This window comes from Pelobates fuscus, chromosome 10 (assembly GCF_036172605.1).
Source record: "Pelobates fuscus isolate aPelFus1 chromosome 10, aPelFus1.pri, whole genome shotgun sequence".
Classification (NCBI taxonomy): domain Eukaryota; kingdom Metazoa; phylum Chordata; class Amphibia; order Anura; family Pelobatidae; genus Pelobates; species Pelobates fuscus.
The window spans coordinates 75,903,938-75,923,728 of NC_086326.1; the positions used below are offsets into that span (position 1 = coordinate 75,903,938).

Genomic DNA, 19,791 nt, shown 5'->3' on the forward strand with positions numbered 1-19,791 from the left:
GGCTGTTATATCCTGTTTAGTTAGGTTACCATTTGGGTGAAATGAGAGGCCTTCAACGTGAAGAGATTTAATCTCCCTACACACCATTTCCAAGAAAACTTCCAAATTTTTATAATCCTTAAATTGTGGAGTAAATCTACTTCTAGATTTCAGATTTGTATAAGGGCTGTCACAAAGTAGCGAGCCATCGCTTAGGTCCAGGAAGTCAACCAATGTTTGCAGGCACTCAGGGTCCCTCCAGTGATTGGCCCATATTTTGAGCTTTAGCTTAATTTCTAGCCGTGTGATATTTGTGTAAGGCGAGCTTCCTTACAAACAAATGTACATCCTTTATCCACAAAAATGTATTGAAGGGGGGAATAGGGACAAATGAGAGTGCCTTCGATAAGATATTAATTTGAAAGCCTCTAAGAGCTGCACTAGACATGTTGATTACCCTCAGATAGTTTTTAGTACCTACGTTATTACAAAACTTTTTACAAATTCCCCTCTTTATAATAAAGCCAGTACTTGGACTGCACAAATCAATGTTTGATTTTGTAAATTAAAGGTTTTAGTGTTTTTGATGTGAATGTCAGTTTTAACTAATGAAAATAATAAGGAAAGACTTATAACCACCTTGTAAATACCCTCTCCCCAAATAAAGGAGTCAAGAGACACAAAATATAAGAAGTTTGCTTAATTTTTTAAATAATTTCATGGTCTTATTTCTCTTGTAAAATCCAATACTACAAATCTAAAACAAGTTTTTTTTATCCAGCTGTTTTTAACACTAAGTCTAAAATAATAAGACAGACAAAATAAGTAAGAGAATATGACGGGAACAACATCCTTAACATCCTTGGAGAAAAAAAGAAATGGTGACAACAGAGGAATATATTTCTTTGTTTCAGCTTCTATAAAAATGCAAAGGGGGTGCTGGCTTGTTACAGAAAGAGAATAAATTCACAATGAGGATCATTTAGGCAAAACATACCTCCTCACCCATGGAAAAAAAACAAACTCAAAAGCTGTCCTCAAAGCACAAAATTTCAAACAAGGTTCACAGCTTCTTAACAATAAAATATCAGATCTATGTCTTTCAATCATCTTGTTACGGGTTTTTAACGGTTCTGGTCTGTGAAGCTTGTCTTGAATCGTCCCTTTCTACTTTGTGTCTAGCTTTGCCATTTCTTGCACATAGATGCCGATGCTTTCGCTGTCAAATAAGAGGAAGTAAATATTCTTCACAGTTGAAGAGCTGGAGGAACCGAAGTGGCTAGAGATTGCTCGCAGGATCACTTGAGCGGCTGTCTGCTTGGGAAACCCGTTTCTACATGGTTCAAGATTACAGAAAGGGATAAAATTACATAATGTATGCACAAATAGTTAATTTATCTTTCTAATTCTAAGGGATCTTGTTCTAGTGGAGAAAAAAAAAACATCATTCACAAATGTGAATTTGAAATACCTCAAATTTTGTTAAACTAATTAATAGCTAATTCAATATGATTGACTAGCAAAATCAAATCAAAAATTAGGATGGCTTCACAAGGTAAAGTCATAATCACTTACTTGTTACTTGTTAGCTAGCTACTATATTTAGTTAAAGGCTATTGTACGTCCTTTACTAAACTGCAATGTTTATATTGCAGAGTTAGGTCTACCTCTAGTGGCTATTAGTATGACTGCCACTAGGGGCGCTTCTGCTGTACTGACTACGTAAAACTCAGTAACGTAACGTGGAAGCCCACATAGGAAAGCATTGATTCAATGCTTTCCTTTGGGAAGGTTTTAATGTCTGTGCAGCTCTCATCACGCTCTGTGAGGAGCATTGGAGATTGGATCATCACAGAAGGCAGAGAGGCTTCCTCAGCGCTGGAAAAAAGTTATATATTTTTTTAATGTTTTACTGCACCTGTGGTAGTGGACCTGACTACAAGTAGGGAAAGGGACTGCATAGAGTTAGGAATACAGAATTGTGTTCTTAATGTAATAGTGTATTTAAATAAAACGTTTGTTGAAAAAATGTCAACACATGCTTTTGTGGGTAATTCAAAAAACTTGTTATGTCCAGAGCTGGGACCTTGAAATAGGCAAAGAACTAATTTTGATAATGACATCCTCACTAGCAATACTAATGGACATAAAAAAATAAAAATGAAAAATAAACATAAGACTGCTATATGTAACCCACCAAAAATGTACACTTAGAGTTATTTACATTTTTTTTCATTGTCTATTGGTTCAAAAAAGTTAAATTTTTTATTTTCACATGCATATGAGGAGTTGGAATTGTGTAACGTAAATGTCATCTTTAATTAAACATTTGAGGCAATGAGGACTCACAATGATGAATATATGTATTATTATTGACTTATATTTTATTAAGGAGTTCACTGTTCCTTTATAGTAATACAACTGACAAACTGTAAGGCTACATGTATGTGATTGAAGCATGTCGCATAGCATGCATAAGTTGTGTCGCTATTCTGATGTTGTACATCATTCATGCATCCATACGGACTCTGAATGCTCTGTAGATGTGTCATTTAATAGGGTCCCTATCATGTGTCAATATAATGACGTGGCTCTTTACATTAATAGCTATAAATACATCAGTCTGGTTTATGCTCTCTGCCAGGCTTTGATTCCTATTTCAATAACATGTTCACAGTTTGATTGGTTTTCTGGTATTTGACTTGGCTTTCCTTGACCATTTAGATCTCGGTCACCCTTGACCTGGCTTTTTCTTTCACTTACCTGATCTCTGGCTCTCTCTTACTTTGGCTTGTCTCTGACCTGTGTGTTATCATTCTGTTATCATTCACTCCTTACTACTGACATTAAAGGACCAGCTTGCTGAAGTGCTTTATGGGTGAGGAATACCCTAGTTTAACCCCAGTTTATAAAAGTACGGATTTCTGTGAGAAATCAGCACTTTTATAAATTAACTAGGGAACTCCCCACCTGGCTGTCAACCAAACAGCCAGGGATGATTTCTTCCTACTTCAGTTAGCTCCATGAGTTACTTGAGTGTGCCTGCCTCCCCCTCCCTCACAGACCTGAGACCAGGTCCTTAGTTTCAGCCATGGGGGCACATGCATGAGCCGGCACATGTGCACACAAGCTGTCACGTGTGTGCATGTGGGGACCAAGTCCCCACTGTGAAGAGACTAAAAGTCTCTTCTGGGAAAAAAGGGAGGGCTTATAAAGGCTACAGTTATAAGAACTGCAGCTTTTGTAATCTCTTTTAGACTATACTACTACCAATGAATACATACATAAAATATGCATGCATATATTCATTTGGTGTATAACTACTGAACTGTTTTTTTTGTGGGAGGGGGGGGGTTAAATGTGGATGGAGTGGTCCGTTAATGAAGCAGTGTTTGTGTATAGATTATGCATCTGAATTCGTACTGCTAAATTCTCTTGCATTTAGGAGTTAAATTACTTTTTTTCTGGTTATGCATCCCTAGCCACACCTTCCTTGGCTGTAACTCATACAACCTGCATGAAAGTTTCATTTTCAGATGTAACGTACTTTAAAAAGTTTCTATCTCTGCTCTGTAAATTGAACTTTGATTACACACAGAAGGCTCCTGCAGGGTCTTGCAAGCTATTAACAGCGCAGTAGATACAAAATTCTAAATTAAACAGAATTTGCATTAAAGTAAGTGCGAACATTAGATGACTCTTTACAGGGTGTGTTTAGGAAGACTGTGGAAGTCACATGCATGGAGGTGTGACTAGGACTGTATAAACAAAGTGATTTAACTCCTAAATGGCAGAGAATTGAGCAGTGAGACTGCAGGGGCATGATCTATGCACCAAAATTGCTTCATTAAGCTAAAGTTGTTTTGGTGACTACAGTGTCCCTTTAACCACTTAAGGACCAAACTTCTGGAATAAATGGGAATCATGACATGTCACACATGTCATGTGTCCTTAAGGGGTTAAGACTGGCCATTCTAAGGACCACTAAAATGTTGCTGTATTTCGACTGACACAAACCTACCATTGGAGAAAGATGGAAAATCCTAGATACCTACCACTGGGAAGGGATGGACATGACATCTTCCTGTAATGAGGAAGGATAGAACTGCCAATTACCTGTAACTAGGGAAGGATGAAAATGCCACCTACCTGCCACTGGGGAAGGATGGAAATGCCACAGACTTTAGCTTCTTGTCCTCAGCAATAGATAAACAGTTCTTAATGGTCTTCTCCAGCTGCTCCTCACATTTCTCTGATCCCCACTGAGGGATGTGGCAGTGGATGACAAACTTGGCTGCAATTCCGTTTGACTGGCTAAGGGCAGCTACATAGGGAAATGCAAATACATGTTTTGAAAAAAAAATATTCAAATACTCTGCACTGTGTGCGTTCTCTATTCTGCTTGTCTACTGCAAAGAACAGAACTTATAAGAATGATTGACAGGTAGGAAGGTGGAGGTGTCAAGTTCCAGGATAAAAAGGTGTGGATTTTATACATTTTATTTTTCACACTATATATTTATATAAAAATTTTGGGAAGTGACAATTACTCTTTAAGCTTAACTATGAGAGCAAAAAAAATCAGCCACCATCTAGTATTGGTGCCCTGGGAAACACAGAAGAAAAGTATAAATAGTATAAATAAGAACCAGCTGCCTTTTCCAGAGCGTGCTAAGAAGTTAAACTATGGAATGCTAGCATATGCACAGCTAAGACAGCAATAAGTTGCTCTGCAGCTCCCATACAGTTACCTCCAGTGAGTTCCAAGGGTCCATGAGCCTTGCGCAGTTCTTTAACCGCTTCCAGGAATTCCTTTCCACCAGCCTTTTCCAGGGCATTTCCTGCACAAAGCCACAGATTATCACTGTACAGTAGGGTTTCAGGTAGTAAATGGCTAATTAATGTTAGCAAGTTCTAGCTGCAGGTGGAGATGTTAACTAAATGTGTGTTCAAAAGAAAGAGCAAGGTTGGGGATTCAGCAGCGATTACCACTGTTGAACAAATCAAAATCAAAGAGCTAGTAATAGCACTTGTGTTATGTTTTATATTTACATTGACATTAGTGTTATAAAAATAAAATTAGTTGTACACATGTGAACATGTGCTATATTTAGCAGGATAAACTGGATGATGTAGTCATTGATCACATTAGACAAAAGAGGTATCACAGAGTTTCACCTATCACAGGAATAAGCAGCGTTTCAGAAAAAGGAGTGTATTAGAAATGGTTTTAAAAGTGACACTTTACAAATATCTACACAAACAGTATGTCAAACAGAAATGTAAAATCACTTTTATTTATATAAAAAATTTTAATGAAATTAAGCTACCAACCTGTTCATTTCAATACAAAGCTTACCTATGTCTTCCTTGAGGTCAATTTCAGCAGTGGTAGGATGTATAATGCCTTCAACTTTCATTGATCCTATGTGAGCAAGATCACTCTGGGTCAAGGACAGCTGGGTAATCGAGAAAGAAGAACAAGATCGATTCATTAAACCAAAACTTGTGACTCATATATCAATGGTAAACAAGAGACTGGGAGTTGAGAGGGCTAAGCAATTAATGTAATAGATAAATTCTTGCTATTAAATCATTATAATACCTTTTGTCAATGAAAGTGAACTGATATATTCAGTTATGCCCTTATTAAATTAGGAAGGTATTTCTGAATAAAATTAATCCTTCAAACCGCTCTTTGAGCCCCAGCAGTTCATATTCATTTCAGTATTTAGTGTACCAATAAAACAAACTCACTAAGCCATTTATGCCTGCTGGTATACATTAATGCAGTTTCCGCAGTTGGCAGACTTAGTTATTAAATAATATTTGTGACAGTGTATAAACATATTGGTAGTAATTTGTATCCAATCATTGCTACACTTTATCAGTGGTAACTTATTTGCTTACATTATTTCAGGACACCGAATCACAAGAAAAGCACATTGGAGTACTACTGCAAAGAGCATCTCCTCCCAATTGTCTCTCTTTTCTTTTTTTGTCGATCTTTATTTCTTTCGTGCAATAGAGTACACATAGTTTTGCAAAGCCACAACAGCAAAGCAAGCTTTCAATAATACACATGTTGGCATATTTAATAAGACACATGTTGGCATAAGACACATGTTGGCATGTTGGCAAATGTACTAGCACATTTTTAGGAAATCAAAAAGAAAATAAGAGAAAATAACATAAATGCAGTATCAGATATCCAGACACAGGCTTCAAGCTTAGGTTAGATAAGACGAAAACTGTCTAGTATGAAACTAGCATTATAGGTCGATTAAAGAGTATAGCACATATATGAGACCTGCAAAGGTACCAAACAGATAACTACATGAAAACAAAGCATCATATTGGCACCAATGACTAGTGGAGTAGAGTATACTGACTCATTTGTGAACACACAAGAATAAAATTAACCCATAAGTTCAATGTGCCACCGGGTACTATGATCACAGAAAAAAACAGGATTAAACTGCTGCCCAATGCGTATGGAGAGACATATTTAAATTAGACAAAACACAACTCTGTTATATATTATATTATTTATAGAGCGCCGCCAAATTCCGCAGCGCTTTACAATGGGTGGACGAACAGACATGTAGTTGTAACCAGACAAGTTGGACACACAGGAACAGAGGGGTTGAGGGCCCTGCTCAATGAGCTTACATGCTAGAGGGAGTGGGGTAAAATGACACAAAAGGCAAGGATAGTATTAGACTAGTGACAGTTGCAGAAGAGGAATCAGTTGGGAGCTATTAAGAGTTTAATTGATATGCTTTTATGTGGGTTTTTAATGATTTTTTGAAGGAGTGGAGACTGGGTGAGCATCTAACGGAGGAGGGAAGCGAGTTCCACAGGAACGATGCAGCCCTCGAGAAGTCTTGAAGGCGAGCATCAGAGGTGGGAGTACGGACAGAAGATAGACGTAAGTCTTCAGCAGATCGTAAGGGCCTAGACGGGACATACTTGTGTATTAGGGAGGATAGATAGGTGGGAGCAGCATTATGTAGACATTTGAAAGCAAGAACCAGAATTTTAAATTGAGCTGTTATAGATATGAAGGTTGTGGATCAGCCTCCTATTCCCTTGACACAGCAGGCTCTCCCGCAGTAAGGTATGAGTCCCAGAGCCCTGCTGCAATCAAAGTCAATCAGCCAGCCCCAGACTTCAAGATGATTCGGTGCGCCTATCGCACATGTCCAGCCATGACCGGCAACTGCAACAGGATCCCAAATTCTCTCTCCAGAGTGTTCTCGTCGGTATATATTGTAGGTTGCTTGTGGGTGTGGGCTGCGCCTAGGAAACTGACCCTGAGTGGATCATGGTCTGGGTAGGTAGCGACTAGATGCCGAGCTAAGTCCCCTGTAATGCAGATTTTGCTGCTTCCACTTCCTCCGCACTGTGAGCGGCCTGGTTGAGCAACGTGTAGTCTAGAGGTGACGTTGAGGCCTGGGCTGAGGGGCTTTAGTTCTCGTGGACTTCACCGTCCGTCATCGTATCCTTGCCCAGAATTGCAACCACAGTCGCGAGAAGGCCTGGTTGAGCCGCGCCTCCAGAGTGGCCTGTAGCAAGGGGTCAAGACAAGGTGCAGGCTTGGAAGTGGCAGCCATTTTGTGACTATGCCTCAGGCGACTAGCCCTGCAGGAGCAGCAGAGTCTCAGGTCAGCACTCCAGTGGGGACCGGGATATCCCCCACCGGTCCAGAGGGGAGAGAGACAGGATTCAGTGACAGGCAGCAAGCACCGTGGGCAGAGAATCGGTCGCTTCCCCTACCTCGAATGTAGCCACAGGCCGCCAAGATGATCAACACGGGTAATGTCTAGCCAGGATAGCTTAGACTGCTGTCTCAGTGTAACCCGACTGGTGTAGCTGAGATTCAGTGAGGAAACCAGCAACAATATCAGTATAAATGTGATGATTCTGGTTTTCACTTAAGAGCTCAAGCAACATGCAGCTATCTTGGTCGGCTGCAGGCCCCGCCCCCTGTCTTTCTCCTTTCATCACTTTATTTTACTTTTTTGCTTTTGTTAGTGTGCGCACTGTAATACTGGAAAAAAAGGGGGTTCACGTTTACGTGTCTTCTTTAGTGGTTTTAAAATATATTATCAATAAAGTAATTACATTTTATTACTATACCCATCTCCACCTCCGTTTTTCAAAACCATCCATTTAGGTTGGTCCTGTTCGGTATATTGGATTGACATTTTAGAGGGATAAACCTCAATCTGAAGAGCTCTAAGTCATGCAACCCCACTGTTTTTATTCTATTGGGTAACAGTCAGGGTATTTTTACCTGACCTATTCCACAACCGAAGATATGCTATACAGGCAATGGTAAATGGCATATGTACACAGTTAAATAGTTTTGCATTGATGACACATGCATTATAATGTATTTATATATGTTAACATACATATATAAAAAATTAAGTGTTTAGAATTGAGCATGAAAATACTTTTCATGCAAAATTCTATACTGATGAAATAGAACATAGATGTGTTGGGTAGCTTTTTATTTTACTCAACAGTTCACTCACACATCAAATGGTAAAATATACAATATAAAAGGCTTATTGGACGGGAAACTTGAAAACAATAAATAATAAGCCGATTTTGACATTTTCTAAGAACACAATACCTGACTGGTATGAATGGACAGGGATGCGTCAATGTATTACTTACTACTGACTATAGCATTTAAAAACTGCTTAGACAACATACACATAGGCCTTCTAAAGTTATGTAATAGATATGTACAAATATACAATATGTTCGCCATTACCCATTTGTTTGTCAAACAGTTTGGGGGAGGTTAGAAAAATAATGATGATAATAGGTTGAGAACCATAGGAGTGCAGGTCAAAATTGTGGCAGATAGAATGGAAATTTTACAAGATATGGGTACTAGACAGAGACCTGTTTTTTCTCAAACCATACAGTGGAAATGGCACCCATAAGACTTGTGCAAAGATGTGTTTCAGCTATTTCAAACAAATCATTTTTTACAAGAGAATTGTTACATTTGAATTGATTTATGTAATAAGTGCATGGCTGGTGGTTCTAGAATCAGTGTTGAGCCGAGCCTCTTTAATGTCATCATATCCTTGGAATTAGGGAATTATGGGAATTCCCTTAAAGATCAATTAAATACAACCCTTCCTATCACCCTCTCTCTCCTTGGTTTCCCATAAAGCATATTTGTCTCACTGCGCCATTGTGAGGGATGCCTCAGGAGACAGGTTGGCATGTCTGAATCGAAACATCTGTTCATTTACCCTACTCTTAATATATGTATCACTCTTTCCCTTCATTCTATCAACAACCATAGTTAATTTACATCTCACATTTAGTGTTAAGGTTATCTATAGTGTTTGTGCCTTAGACATACTGTGGAATTCATTAAAATGGGGAGTTAAAAAAAAAAAAAAAAAAGCAGCTAGGCATTTATGGTCCGGTATTATCTATATCATTGTTTGGATGTTTTCATATTATTAGTAGATACATATGGACATTCATTTATCACTCTATTTACAGCATGCTCTTCTCTAGATAATAACAGATAATAGTGCATAAATAACAACTCCCTTAAATCCAAGGCTAAGTGTAAATAATAAGCTCAGTACCATGCCATGCAAAACATAGTCTAAAATTACCCTGATTTCATATAAACAATGCAAATTATGATTCCTATTATTTTTGGGTTGCACCTCTACATAGGCCAGCAGTAGTTGTCCTTATATGTATACTGTCCTGAAAAAGTGACAAGAGCAGATGCTGGTCCAACCTGCAGCTCTAAGAAGTCTGTCTCATGCACCCTGCGTGTCACACTAGAAGCTGTATTAACCGTTCTGGCACCTTTCTTTATTTAAAACAGCCAGCTGTTGATCTTGCACATACTCTCCTCTGTATATTCCCACTAAACGCAATATTAAAAATGAAATCCGCACAATGTGTTTCACCATTTTATTAGGGCTTTTTCAAAGTGCCTTGTAAAAAAATATTTTATCGCAACCAAATTAACGCGATGAGTAAACGTGCCATGCACAGACTAACAAATGGATAAAGAGATTAATTGACAACAGTTTTTTATAATATATTATTATCAGTTTATAGTGATTGGTTGTTGTAGGGAGTCTACTAATTAAAACCTTATCCATGTAAAACAGCACTGATCTTATGCACACCCTCATCTGTTTATTACCACTAAATTTGATATTAAAAATTAAACAAGCACAACGCATTTCACCATTTTCAAAAATAATTTTCAAAGTGCAACTCTAATAACATATTTTTTCGCAACAGAAGTAACACAATTAATAAATGTGCCCTGTGCAGTTCGCAGACCAACTATTTGATAATGAGATTTGTTGACAACAGTGTTCATAATCTATTTTTATTAATTTTGTTTATTAGTTGTTGCACCTCTATAGGGAGTTTGCTATCACAATAACCTTGCAAAATCATGACTCAAAAAAAATTATTCCTATGAAATAATGCTGCAGGTTATGCAAAAAGTTTACAAATAAAGAATCCTAATAATACATCTACCAAAATATTTTTTGTTGTCTCTTTAGATAAAGGCACAAGGACATGTAAGAATGTAATGTATATAGACTACAGACTTTTTTATGATTACTTAGCTCTCAATTGGCAGTAAATGTCTCATGGTGTTACAATAGGACTATTGTTTCTCACAAATGACATGAATTATAACTTTTAGAAAAGACAATCTAAAATTTTGAATGTTACCTTCTGTCCAAGTAAAAGACTCTTAGATGAAAGGATGGTAAACCCATCCCCTGGTCCATCATCCGATGTTGAACTTGACGCACCTTCTTTTCCATCGACTTGTTTGTCCTTTTAGGAGAAAAAAAAATCAATTTATATAGCAAGTCAAAACTATTGGTTTAATAATTGGGGCCCCTAGCTCATATTATTTATTATTTTGTTATAGTTAAAATGTATATTTATTTTTCCTAAATGAGACTTACAATCAATTGACAATGTATTTTTTTTAAAAACTTAATCATCCATTGTAAAATAAAATATTGTATACTTGATACTGACTAAATTAAATACTCTTATCAAGCTTTAGAAAAATAAATAGGTTCCTTAAAGGGACACTCCAGGCACCCAGACCACTTCTGCCCATTGGAGTGGTCTAGGTGCCCATTCCCACCACCCTTAACCCTGCAAGTGTAATTATAGCAGGTTTTATAAATTGCAATAATTACCTTGCAGGGTTAAGTTCTCCTCTAGTGGCTGTCTAGTAGACAGCCACTAGAGGGACTTCCAGGTTCTTAAAGGACCACTCTAGGCACCCAGACCACTTCAGCTTAATGAAGTGGTCTGGGTGCCAGGTCCAGCTAGCTTTTACCCTTTTTTTTATAAACATAGCAGTTTCAGAGAAACTGCTATGTTTATACTGAGGGTTAAGCCAGCCTCCAGAGCCTCTAGTGGCTGTCTCATTGACAGCCGCTAGAGGCGCTTGCGTGCTTCTCACTGTGAAAATCACAGTGAGAGCACGCAAGCGTCCATAGGAAAGCATTATGAATGCTTTCCTATGCGACCGGCTGAATGCGAGCGCGGCTCCTGCCGCCCATGCGCATTCAGCCGATGACGTCGCGAGGAAGAAGAGGAGGAGGAGGAAAGCTCCCCGCCCGGCGCTGGAGAAAGAGGTAAGTTTAACCCCTTCCTCCCCCCAGAGCCCGGCAGGAGTGGGTCCCTGAGGGTGGGGGCACCCTCAGGGCACTCTAGTGCCAGGAAAACGAGTATGTTTTCCTGGCACTAGAGTGGTCCTTTAAAAACCCGAAAAGTGTTTTAAACAACGCTGGACGGCCTCACGCTATGCATGAGGACCTCCAGCGTCACAGAAATCCCCATATGAAAACAATGAATAATGCTTTCCTATAGGGAGGTCTAATGCGCACGTGCGGCCATTGTCACCCATGCGCATTAGGTCTCCCCCGCTGACAGAGGAGTGTGGGCAGAGCCTGACCCAGTGCCGAAGGACATCGGCGCTGAATTCAGGTAAGTCACTGGAGGAGTTTTAACCCCTTCAGCAACATGGAATGGGGGTGGGAGGGAGAGGGGCACTGCAGGATCCTGCAGTGTCAGGAAAACAAATATGCTTTCCTGGCACTAGAGAGTCCCTTTAAGTCAACAGTAATGCTATCTGTACTGGTTTGTTCTTGAATTTTGCCCAACCTTAACATGAACAGTGAAACTAACAGTTAATTTCGACTCAGTTCCACAATAATGGTCTTGATGCAATCATCCTTTAACAAATTGAAGGAATAGGTACATCATTCTATGAGGTTATCTTGTGAAGCCAATTCACAGATGATGTGCTTGACTCAGTAAATATATCACAATAAGCCACTATGAAATAAATACTTCAATATAGTCAATACTTATATATAACCTTAAAGAATTACTGCATTTTGGTGAACCAACAACAAATTACAAAAAATAGAAAAAAATATTAAGTATAGGAGTATTTTTCCAACTCTCTTATATTGTAATTTTGGAATTTTGGAATACAGTTGCCAATTCATGACAAATCAGTGTCTAGTGAATAAAACCTTATACTAGTTGAAACATAGACTGCAAAGTTCATATTCTCCAACAATAAAACATATTCTACAACAATAGGGTTGTGTGTTTTTGTTTGTTCTTTTTTCAACTCACCTTTTTAAGAATTTTATTTTTCCCAGATTTAGATTTTTTGGCCAGAGTTTTGTCCAGTGTCTTGCCACCTTTTTTCTTCCTTTTCTCCACTGGCTGAGAAAGAATGGTCTCCTTGCCCCGGGATCCTCGTTTTTTAGCTAGAAGCTCAGGGTGAATTCTTGGAAGAACACCTCCACTTGCAATGGTCACTCCTCTGAGTAACTAAAATTAAAGACAAAAAAAGAAATAGTGATTTATAAGTATGTAAAATACGTATGTAAAACACCAAGAAGGGGCACACTAAATAAGCTTCTGTATCTACTGGTCACTGGAGATTTAAGATCCTTTACTTATAGGACTTTCACCAATAGAGAAGCTCTGATGTCCATTTAATGCAATACTTCTTGGTGTTTTATATATATATATATGGATGTCACATGCTTTGAAAATATGTGGCAAAGGGAGATGCAGCATAAGGGGAATTATTTTCCTACACTCCATTTTCCCATTTGGTGTATTGATATTCTTTATTTTGCTTATATGAATTCATATATGACTCATTCCTTTCAAGTGGAAGTGAGAACTAACTAAAAAAGTAGCTATAGGTTGTGCTATTTCTTTTTTTAAATTCTTACTATTTGTTTTATAATTTAATCTGCCATTACAATCACCACTACCGCTTCACTGAATAAAAATGGTTATGGTGCCAGCTGTCTCTTTTTAAAACCTCTGCTGCCAGTGGTGTAATTCCACATTACTGGGGCATCATTATCACTGACCAGGAAACTAATTCCCATCCTCTCCCCTCAGTCCATCCTTCCTGATCTTCATCCCCCACCAAGAAGGGCAAGTGATGCCAGCCATGGAGGATCAGGCTAGAGGGATAACTTGGCCTCCACACGGGATTACGCTTTTTATGTTTTTTTAAATTGAGGTGGGGGCAGACTAGCACAACAAGGGTTACTCTAACTAGAAACAGTGTTATATGAAAACACTGTTTTTTTGTTGAAGTAACCCTTTAATAGGCACAAAACTCTGTAGCAAATTATGCTCATATACAAGACTGTGGAATTCCTAAGAGAGCATGCACCTGGGCTGTATTTGTATGTTGAAGCCCAAGACATAAACGGGCATTAGTCTAATTAAAGAAGGTCAGTATCATTTTTACTTACCTCTACTGTTAGATTCACTCCAGTAATTGCTTCAAAAGCATTCACTGGGGTGCTTGAATGAGGAACTTACTTCCAGAGAAGTGATAAATCAGTTTTTTTGTAAACATTTTATTTAGGATTTAGTTTACAAATGACAATGATACGGAGGTATCAGATCAATTACAATGGAAATCAACAAAGAAATAACACACATCTTCCAAAAATCAGAGCAGTTATACCATTTACAGATAAAGAAAGAAATAGAAAAAAAAAAGAGTTGATGGGGAAGTAGACGGGGAAAGAAAGCAGAACGTAAGTCAACTCTTCAATAAAAGTACACAACAATCTAAAGTAGCAAATTGAAGATAAACTTAAAGGTACAGATCCAACAACTTACAAAAAGAGTGTCTAGGGATCCAGAGGACATTGTGTAAGTATCTCCAGTTGTAAAAATAATATAAATAGCTGCTTGCTCATATTTATTATGTGCAGTTGCTACAAAAAGTTTGTAGAGAGGATCTATGCAACTATGATTAACCATGAATGGAGGACACTCTGTTCTCCAGTTTAAAGGAAATAGGGTCTTAGTCATGTTAATGAGATGTTTTAGTGGCAAGTTTTTATACACTTTAAATGGGAGATCATGATGATGTAGCACAACTAAAGCACATGACACCTGAGAAACAAGCTTTTAAATTACAGACCAAAAATATGTTCGCTCAGGACAATCTCACCAAATATGTATAAAGACACTCCTCACTTACCAACCACATTTCGTTCTTACGACTCGGTGGTAAAACAAATTGGTCGGTAAGTGAGGATGCGCTAGTGAGCATGTGCAGAGAGCAGGTCTACGTTTGGGGGAATTGCCCAGAACATAGACCAGTTCACTAGCCCAGGGAATCCCGCGAATCTATGTTTGGGAAAACTTCCCCGAACATAGATAAGCTCAATAGCGCAGGGAATTGCTGAAATCTACATAGACCAGCGCTCTAAAGTGAGGAATCCCTTGAATCCCCACGCTACAGGGCTGGTCTTAAGTGCAAGCTGTCATAAAAGAGGTATGTCATAAAATGAGGATCACATGTATAAGTACTTAAATGATCACCACATCACCAAACGAGGCATGCTGGGAGAAATGTGATGTAAAAATAAAAAACAGGACTGCACTACCATAGTGACATTTGTCTAAGCAGATTATTGAAGAGAGTGATCCTTATGTACAAAATGTACAAAAATAAAAACATTTTGCCATTGAGCAGCTGATAAAGACATTTTTCCACTCCCATAGTGCAGAATAGCTTGGCAGAGTAGGAGAGATAATTACATTATACATTTCAGAAATAAAGTGTTTGTGACGGTTCCGGCTCAAAAATTTAAGACGGACGAAACGGTCATTTTGGCCAAATAAATTGTGCAAACCAATATTTAAGAGTGAATGGGGAGAGTCTCGACCAATTAATGTAAGCAGGACAAGATCTTCATTTTTAAAATAGGCACTTTGCCAATCCATGAGAAACAGAGTTGCTCGTAAGATCAGTCTGAATAGTTTTGGATGTAGGAAGGGAATAATATGATATAGTAGAAAGATCAGAAGGGAGATGAATACTTAAATATCTGATCTAGGAAGTATAAGGACAAAATAAACAAGCTTGCTTAGGGGAGAAAACATTATTTATTTGGATTAATTTGGCAATTAGAGAGTGCAGTGTAAATTTGCAATATGGTTAATAAATCTCGTAGTGTGGTTGCAGGGTCGTGGTTAATAAAAATAAGTAATGCGCAAAGGCAGCTGCCCTATGATGGACTGTGCCTGTGCAGAAACCTTGAATGTTATATAAAGAGGAAGAAACGAAAATTACTTGTCTCTATGTCCCAACTCGAAAGAAAGGGGGAAATAGTTACAAGGCAATATGGTCAGAGTGGTGGTGCCAACTCCGCCTAGGGGTTCGGACCCAAAAAGTAATGTACAGAAAAACAAGGGAAGGTAATCTCCAACTAGGGAGGTCCTTAATGCTGATAGTGATTCTAAATGAAAAAACAAATTTGGAACAGTATACAATTATGTCACTAGCTTGGTTATGGTAGGTATATACAAGAGGGAAAACTTAGAACCAATTGTTCTAAAATATATCACATATATCCTTTCACAAAAATTATGTAACTTTATTAGTCCTGTCGCCAAACAAGGCACAATGTGAAGAAAAAGAGATAAACCTTATATAACTAGTAGCGGACTAAAAATATTATAACTGCTCATCGTTGTGCCTCATATGGTCAGGAAACAGCAAATAGTATGATTGGTGATTCACTTGACAATAGCTGTTATGACCGAGTGCAAAAATGGTCTATGCTTAGGAGCAGATAATTGTCCGCTAACATAGTGATCACAAGGTAGAACTCAAACCTACAGGGATATACATGAGAAAAGACCTAAATGCTATAGTAGGTAGTAGAGAAGATTCTAATCATACAAAGAAATGAAAGGCAAAACGGCACAATCAATTAAATCAAAGAATCATACACTTAGACATAAGTGTATATATATTTATATATACATACACACACACATATACTGCTGTGTGTGTGTGTGTGTGAGGGTGCTGTGTGTAGGTGCTGTGTGTGTGTGTGTGTGTAGATGCTGTGTGTGTTTGTGTGTGTGTGTGTGTGAAGGCATTGTGTGTGTTTGAAGGCGCTGTGTGTGTGTGAGGGCGCTGTATGTGTGTGTAAGGGTGATGTATGTGTGTGTATATGTAATGGTGCTGTTAGTGTGTGTGTGTGTGTGTGTGTGTGTGTGATGGTGCTGTGTGTGTAAGGGTGCTGTTAGTGTGTTCATGTGTGTCTAAGGGTGCTGTTAGTGTGAGGGTGCTGTGTGTGTAAGGGTGCTGTGTGTGTAAGGGTGCTTTTAGTGTGAGGGTGCTGTTAGTGTGAGGGTGGGTGGGTGCTGTGTGTGTAAGGGTGCTGTTAGTGTGAGGGTGCTGTTAGTGTGTGGGTATAAGGGTGCTGTTAGTGTGTGCTGCGTGTGTGTATGTGTAAGGGTGCTGTGTGTGTAAGGGTGCTGTTAGTGTGTGTGTGTGTGTGTGTGTGATGGTGCTGTGTGTGTGTAAGGGTGCTGTTAGTGTGTGCGGATGTGTGAGGGTGCTGTGTGTCTAAGGGTGCTGTTAGTGTGAGGGTGCTGTGTGTGTAAGGGTGCTGTGTGTGTAAGGGTGCTTTTAGTGTGAGGGTGCTGTTAGTTTGTGTGTGTGGGTGGGTGGGTGCTGTGTGTGTAAGGGTGCTGTTAGTGTGAGGGTGCTGTTAGTGTGTGCTGTGTGTGTGTGTGTGTATATATATATATATATATATGTGTAAGGGTGCTGTGTGTGCAAGGTTGCTGAGTGTGTGTGGGTGCTGTTAGTGTGTGCGTGTGTGTGGGTGCTGTGTGTGTAAGGGTGCTGTTAGTGTGAGGGTGCTGTGTGTGTAAGGGTGCTGTTAGTGTGTGTGTGTGTAAGGGTGCTGTTAGTGTGTATGTGTGCTGTTAGTGTGTAAGGGTGATGTATGTGTGTGGGTGCTGTGTGTATTTTGTGGGGTGGGAGGGCAGATTAGTAAATATCCAAATATATGCTGGTGCCATCCCTGGTGGTCCAGTGGAGAGTGAACTCTAGCCTGCGGAGCTAGAGTTCACTCTCGCGAGATCTGAGCGTTGCAAGAGCTCCCCGGGTCCTCTCCTGCCTCCCTCACTGCCTATGGGCCAGTAAGAGAGATCTTTGATCTCCCCACCGGCTCATGGAGGCTTGGAGCAGAGCCGGAGCTCGGATAGTGCGATCTCCCCTGCCGGTCTCAATCCATAGTCGTGCCGCGGAGATTAGGGTGTGCCTAAAGTTTGCAGATGACTGACAAACTCCTGTATAGTTCTTAATTCCTCTACAATCAGTAACCCTTCGTATGCCGTAGCTAGATCTACCCAAAGGAATGGAACACTGCAGGGAACCCTGTATACATTCATCAGACTCACTCGAGAATCCTAAATGCTAGTCCCTGAGTCTCCTATTTCACACCTTCGTGGGTGTTCTAAGCTTCGGCTCACTCTGTAAAGCATTCAGCGGTCACTCTCGATCCCAGTTATCATAACAAATTATCGACCCACAATTAAACAAATGAAGAGGGGTCTAAATACCCATCTTGTGCTACAAAAAGGTGCTCAGTGAAAACAAAACTTTTTCCCTCTTGTATATACCTACCATAACCAAGCTAGTGACATAATTGTATACTATTCCAAATGTGTTTTTTCATTTAGAATTACTACCAGCATTAAGGACCTCCCTAGTTAGAGATTACCTTCCCTTGTTTTTCTGAACCTCGAATGTTACCATTAATTAGCACTGGCAGCATTAAAAAAAAAAAAAAAAAAGATTCTAAAATTAAAATAAATAATAAGTGGACATCCCTGTGGTGTATCATACCCCAGGGGCGAACGAGAACAAATAATTAAACCCTTGAGCATTGCTTTACCAAAAAGATAACTAGGTCTTTTTTTTTTTTTTTTTTAATATCTACACAATCTGATAACATAACCTCTTTGGGTAGCGACTTCCACATCTTTAATGGTCTTACTGTAAAGAACCATTTTCTCTGCCTTTCTTCCAGTGAATGACCACTTGTCTGCTGTGTATTCCTGATAATTACTTCCAAAAAATGGCACTGTTACACATATATTTTGAGTTGTTTCGATCAGTATTACAGGGAACTTCAGGTAGCAATGAAATTATGTAAAAATGAGACTCTACCTTTCCCAATAGAAAGAAGCCACGCGAGAAGGCAGGAAAGTGGATTCAAAAAAGCCTGGACCCCAGGGATAGTCCACTGGATCCCAGGGATGCCACCCCTCCACCCCCCAAAGGGGGGATGTCATAAACAGAGTCTTATGTCTGTGGCAGTTGTATGTGCATGGTAGTGTGTGTGTGTCTGTATGTATGTATCTATGCATGTGTGTGGCAGTGCATATCTTTGTGTATATATGTTGGTGCAGCATATAAGATCCAGCACACTCACTCAAGCATCGAATACTGACTTCAAAGTACACAAAATGTTATCGTTTTTTTGTTTTTTTTAAGCTAACTTACGCATTAAATCACCATTATTTTTGCCTAAGCCAAGTGTTTTTAAAAACTACATTTTGTGAACTTTAAAGTTCGTGTTCAGTGAGTAACGTACACACTAAGTGCAGGATCTTGTATGTCGTATTAATTGGCCCCAGCAGCATACTTATAAGGTAAGCATGTTTAGGTAAAAGCAGCCTGTAAACTGTAAACAAAATATTTGGGAAAATAATCTTCAATTAGGAACACTATAGGGTCAGGAATACAAACATGTATTCCTGACCCTGTAGTATTAAAAACACTATTTAGGTCCCCGACTACCCTCACCTCCCTTAATTAAGTTAAAACTTACCATTATTCTGGTGCTAAGTGGGTCCGCCGGCGCTGGCCTCGCCCATGCTTCGCCTCTTTGGCAGAGGTCAGCAGAATTGACAATCTCAGCCAATCCAATGCATTCCCATAGGAAAGCAATGGAAGGATATCGTGCATCTGTGACCATGCATCTCAATGGGGAAAGTTTAGCACCTCCATGCAGAGCATGTTGTGCAGAACTGACCCAAGAAGCACCTCCAGTGACTGCAACTGGAGGTGTCCCTTGGTAGTCATGTAAACACTTCCTTTTCTCTGAAAAGGCAGTGTTTACAATTAAAGGCCTGCAGGGACAGGCTATACTCACCAGAACAACTACATTAAGCTGTAGTTGTTCTGGTGACTATAGTGTCTCTTTAAGCTGAGTTCGGAAGTTTATTATAATTCAAGCACTTTGACTTAGATTTTGCATACAAGCACTCAACTATCCAAAACTCTATGAATTAACCTGTTGCCGCCATCTGCTATTACTTATTACTTATTATTAAAAATGCTTAATTCATAGTTTGTTTTTAATGTAGACAATACGCTGCACACGATAA

The 19,791-nt window shown here is 39.1% G+C and overlaps 1 protein-coding gene across 2 annotated transcripts in view; it reads right to left on the bottom strand.

The window, feature by feature from the left end:
* Positions 1–666: 666 nt before the first annotated feature.
* The window catches only part of LOC134574885 (core histone macro-H2A.2), a 60,901-nt gene continuing 41,776 nt past the window's right edge, over positions 667–19,791 (bottom strand). For both annotated transcript variants that reach the window (XM_063433936.1, XM_063433935.1), the window contains exons 4-9: positions 12,676–12,876; positions 10,735–10,842; positions 5,339–5,438; positions 4,731–4,820; positions 4,129–4,303; positions 667–1,312 (exon numbers count right to left, since the gene is read on the bottom strand). In XM_063433936.1, coding sequence (XP_063290006.1) covers positions 1,147–1,312; positions 4,129–4,303; positions 4,731–4,820; positions 5,339–5,438; positions 10,735–10,842; positions 12,676–12,876 — 840 coding nt within the window. In that variant the 3' untranslated portion in view covers positions 667–1,146. The remainder of the gene's footprint in view (positions 1,313–4,128; positions 4,304–4,730; positions 4,821–5,338; positions 5,439–10,734; positions 10,843–12,675; positions 12,877–19,791) is intronic.